Source organism: Sceloporus undulatus, chromosome 1 (genome assembly GCF_019175285.1).
Source record: "Sceloporus undulatus isolate JIND9_A2432 ecotype Alabama chromosome 1, SceUnd_v1.1, whole genome shotgun sequence".
NCBI lineage: Eukaryota > Metazoa > Chordata > Lepidosauria > Squamata > Phrynosomatidae > Sceloporus > Sceloporus undulatus.
The window spans coordinates 318,125,701-318,130,832 of record NC_056522.1 but is presented as its reverse complement, the minus strand read 5'-3'; the positions used below and the strand labels follow the sequence as shown (position 1 = coordinate 318,130,832).

At 39.3% G+C, this 5,132-nt stretch overlaps 1 protein-coding gene across 1 annotated transcript in view; it reads left to right on the top strand.

Annotated features, from left to right (window-relative positions):
• Nucleotides 1–5,132, top strand: part of CAPN3 (calpain 3) — a 43,474-nt gene that overhangs the window by 24,764 nt on the left and 13,578 nt on the right. The window contains exons 14-15 of the mRNA XM_042445427.1: nt 2,877–2,913; nt 3,380–3,493. Of these exons, the coding sequence (XP_042301361.1) occupies nt 2,877–2,913; nt 3,380–3,493 (151 nt within the window). The remainder of the gene's footprint in view (nt 1–2,876; nt 2,914–3,379; nt 3,494–5,132) is intronic.

Below are 5,132 nucleotides of genomic sequence, written 5' to 3'. Positions count from 1 at the left end.
GAGGTATGGTTTTTCAAAGATGCATGCGTCCTAAGAGTCCAGAAACCACACTAAAGCCACGCTCCAGTCCTTAGGGCTGAAGCATGGCTTTGGTGCAACTTCTGGACTCTTAGGACGCATGCATCATTGAAACACCATACCTCCACTGTGACTCGAAGCAGCTTTATTTTGGCTGTCTGTAACAGGCCTAACTGAAATGAAGAAGTTGGCAGCATAAGCTTTTGTAGACTTCAGTCTACTTCTTCAGATGCATTTAGTGGAGTGGAAACCAGGGACAGACATATGTATGCCTTTGGTATGTGAGAATATTGTTTCAAATTCAAAATAAGCTATGTATGGAAATGAAGTAGCAAGTCCAGCTTTAAAGATGATGGGATTGGTGCCCTCTGTTTTTCCAAGTATTGCTTCATACCAATTCATCCTAGAGCCACTCAGTAACATGTTTGCAAGGTGTTTCCTCTTTGCTTTTCCTGTTACAGTTTCACAGACAGGCTTTAGCCCTTGGCCCATCCCACTGCTCTATGATGTTATTTATCTGGATCACCTTCAAAACAACCTGGTTGAAAAATAAATTGTTTATTTGCATTAGTGATATTAATTTTGCTGACCTGCAGATGGTTTTAGATTGAAACTAACAGCCCCTGTAGCCTGGATAGCTAATGGTAAAGAATGCTGAGAGTTGCACTCTAACAGCGTCTGAATGACTCTTCAGTTCCCACCTCTGGATTTACATTATTTACAGTTACTTTTCAGTTGCATACATTTACAGCAAAATCCAGTACTTGAGCATGTATACAGAGAACTGGACAAAGAATTTGAGTATGGTATTTTCTACTCTAAGATGTAGTAGTGGCCACCAACTTGAATGTTTTTAAAAAGAGATTATACAAATTAATGGAGAATGAGAGTAGGTTAATCACAATAGTTGTGAATCACCTCCAGTACTAGAGGCAATTTGCCTTGAAATGTCAGTTGCTGAAGGAAATGAGTGGGGAGGGATACTCGGGCCCTGGTCACAGCCTTCCAATAGGCACATTGGTGTGAGATTTATGTGCTGGACTAGTTATAGCACAAATCTTATGTTCCTAAGGATCCTGTCCTGAACCGTTTCATCTATGGATTTTACTTATGAATGATTCAGAGGAATCAGTGACCATTCACAAATGCAATGGTGGCAAAACTACCCTTCTCAGTCTTTATGCACCAGTTACTACAGTTGTGAACAGTCAATCGCTACGTTCAAATAATAAGAGCTCGATGTAAAAAATGTTACAGGTTGTATCTCTCTCATTTCATAGAAGTTTTTTCCTTCACTGTTTACTTTTTTATTATTTATAAATGAAATGCACAGTTATAGGATGCGGGACACCTGGCTGAACAAGACTACATGTGAAAGGGATCTGGGAGTCCAAGTAGACCACAAACTGAACATGAGTCAACAGTGTGATACAGCAGCTAAAAAGCCCAATGCAATTTTAGGCTGCATTAATAAAAGTATAGTGTCTAGATCAAGTGAAGTAATAGTGCCACTATATTCTGCTTTGGTGAGGCCCCACCTGGAATATTGTGTCCACAATTCAAAAAGGACATTGAGAAACTGGAGCATGTCCAAAGGAGGGCGACTAAAATGGTGAAGGGTCTGGAAACCATGTCCTATGAGGAACGACTTAGGGAGCTGGGGATGTTTAGCCTGGAGAAAAGAAGGTTAAGAGGTGATATGATAGCTCTGTTTAAATATTTGAAAGGATGTCATATTGAGGAGGGAGCAAGCTTGTTTTCTGCTGTTCCAGAGATTAGGACCCGGAGCAATGGATGCAAGCTGCAGGAAAAGAGATTCCACCTCAACATTAGGAAGAACTTTCTGACAGTAAGGGCTGTTCGACAGTGGAACACACTCCCTCGGAGTGGAGTGGAATCTCCTTCCATGGAGGTCTCTAAACAGAGGCTGGATGGCCATCTGTCGGGGATGCTTTGATTGAGAGTTCCTGCATGGCAGGGGGTTGGACCGGATGGCCCTTGTGGTCTCTTCCAACTCTACGATTCTATGATTCTATTTTATAGTCATATAACAAATCTATATATTCATTAGCTGAATATAACACACAGTTTGACAGTGTGTCTAAAAAAGTCCACCAAGACTCCTGGTATGATAAATAAGTCACTAAAATGCCACCATAAGACATTTGTTACAGCAAAAACAGACAACATCCTTATTTCTCTGAAGATGCCAACCACAGATGCTGGTGAAACACCAGGAATAAACTCTTCCAGAACATGGCCACATAGCCTGAAAACCCCACAAAAAAAAACATCCTTATTGTGGTTTGCTTCTAAATCTAACCATGGATATGACTGTGATGCATTGAGGCTCTCTTAAAGAGGAAAACTGAACAAGATTGGACAACAGCAATGCATCCAGGGGGAAATTTTCTCTCACTGGGACCTCATAGACTGTCAAACATGCTGAAACATAACAACCAAAACCAAGTAGCCAGAAGTTCATGTCTTCTTTAAAAAAATAGATATTATTTTATGTTTAAACAAAGCCAGCAAGACTTGCAGCCTATTAAAAAGATGAATTGCTTCTCCCAGAGGCTTCCAAGATAATAAATTCACCATCATTGGGCAGAAAAGGGGCAAGTCAGGAACTATGGGGGAGTCCAGGACTGGAAAAAGAGACTTTTGGGGGGCACACATAGCACCAGAACCAGACTTTGCTCACTCTTGAAGCTCTTAAGACTAAACCTGGCTTCCCTCTTTTTGTAATTCTTAAGCTATGCTTTCTAAGCTGAGTAGAAAGAAATATCTAAGACAGAGGAGAACAACTTTATTTCTTTTTTTACTTCCCCCTTTCCTTGAAACCTTCAATCTTACAGGGAAGTTGAAAACAAGATTGCAGTAGGACAAATTTCTGTGAGTATATTCTGTATGGAGTTTATTAATATCAGAGTCCTTTGTTGTTTTTCTTCTCTGTCATTCTCCCACATCTGTTTCCAGCCTTTACTGTCATTGTGATGTTGCTCTTGTTCGTGCTTAGGAGTGGCAATACCATCATCTTACAAATTTGCCATGTGTTCTAATTACAGCTATGACAGATCTTGTTCATTAAGCATCAACCAAAGTCACAGCCAAGCATTCAGGGATCCAAAAAGCTCAACTGAGTCTTTTTTTGTTCTTGCCTAATTGTTATAGTTTTATAATTGAGCACACATGTATGTGTCTCTTCAATATATATATGCACTTATATGTGACAGCAAATGTTTGCATGTGATGAGCCAGTCTATAGAATCTATTTTGTGAATACTCTACACTCTTACACAACAAAGACTCCCTGGTTCACTCATATGCATTTTCTTCTCCGTTTCTCCTTCCCCTCTAGCCAATCATCTTTGTCTCAGATAGAGCAAACAAGAACAAGGATCCGAAAGGTGGTGAGGGGCACAAAAAGGACAAGGAGAAAACACTCTCTGATAAGAAAAAGAAAACTGATAAGGTTTCTGTATTGGTCAGCATGAGGAAAACCATGTGTGCTCTAATTAGCATGTTGAAGTTGCTCAGAAGTGACAGTAAGCATGCCTCCTCTGACATAATACTTCCCTCCTTGAGACAATTATTGCTGGAATTTAGTATTTAGTATTTATATTAAGTAGAGCAGCAGCATGCCCCAGTGCATCTCAATTTCTGGTAATAAACGGGATACCCTGGTAAGGTTAAAGGACAAAACTTACTTTATTGTTACAAGAAAGAAGAGAGTGAACATAGAGTTGTAAAACTTCTACACTTAACTCCTTAGGAGACATGAGGAGGAGATATGAAGTGACCTTTTCAGGAAATTATCCTGACCAAAGGAGCAGAAAGAGAGAGATAAATAAGACAGGCAATTAAGGAAATTCCTCCCTACTCCTAATTATCAGACACACATAGATGCAATCTTCAATTCCAACACAGATGCAGTCTTTGCTTCACAATCTTCCAATAATTATTTCCTGTAGAAGAGAACATACCAAAATCATATTGGTGTTGAAGCAAAAGCTGGCAGAAACCTAGACTCAAGTCCTGTTGGTAGTCTGAACTGGAGTCAAGCTATTCAATCAGTAGGATTTATCTACATGTTAACTCAACATTCAACAATTGATTGAATGGATCAGCTCTAGTTGTGATTGACCAGTAGAATTCAGTCACTAGTCCTCAGTTCACTGGTTTTTCTCAACAAATTTTCATGGAGCTTTGGTTTTGATATGTGCATGGATACATGCATGGAATCTTTTATGGCTGTGTGGGAACTGATGGCCAGAGGGTGGGGGTAAGCTTGTCTGAATAATTAATAATCCCATAATGTAAGGTCATATTTTACAGCATCTCATTGTTCTCTTGTGAAGCCCTGGCTTCTCCTCTAGTTATGGCTTGTTACAAAAACATTTGAGTGTATGTTCTGCTATGATTGCTCAAGGGGACTGTGGCACACCTGAATGGAAGAGTATTGGCTACAACAAACAGTCAGCTTTTGCATTCTTGCCCTTCTATTCCGTGAATGATGGCACTTATTATTCAGCTCAATAGATTACATTCAAAACAAAATTGATGGCATAGGTGGTCACTGTATCTGTAAGGAAGGGGTATTCTCATATTTACAAAGTGAACGTAGAAATTGTGCCCCTTTTCAACCCAGATTTATGTTTTTACAATTTCGTGATACATTTTATTGATTAAAAATAGTTTGATCCCAGCACACAACAGCAACATTCCAATTTATCAACCAGCATTAAAATGGGCATAAAATACAATCATAATAGAGTGGCAATGATAACTCCTTTTAAAAACTTCTCTGACTCTGACCCACATTACTAGAGGTGCTGAAAATTTCTCAGACCAACCAAGAAGGCAATGACTGAGAGCCATGAAACTTACATGCTATTCCACATATTCATCCCAAAGTTTGATACACTTGGCACATCATTTCTCAAATTTCTTTTCCTTCCTTCCTTCCTTCCTTCCTTCCTTCCTCACACACAAAAAAGATCTGACATCTAATCATTGAAATACTGCTTTTTTGTAATTATGTCTTTTCAATTTTGTCCCTTCAATTTCTTTTTCCTCTGTTATGAAAGAAGATCTGATGAGTAAAGGGGGGG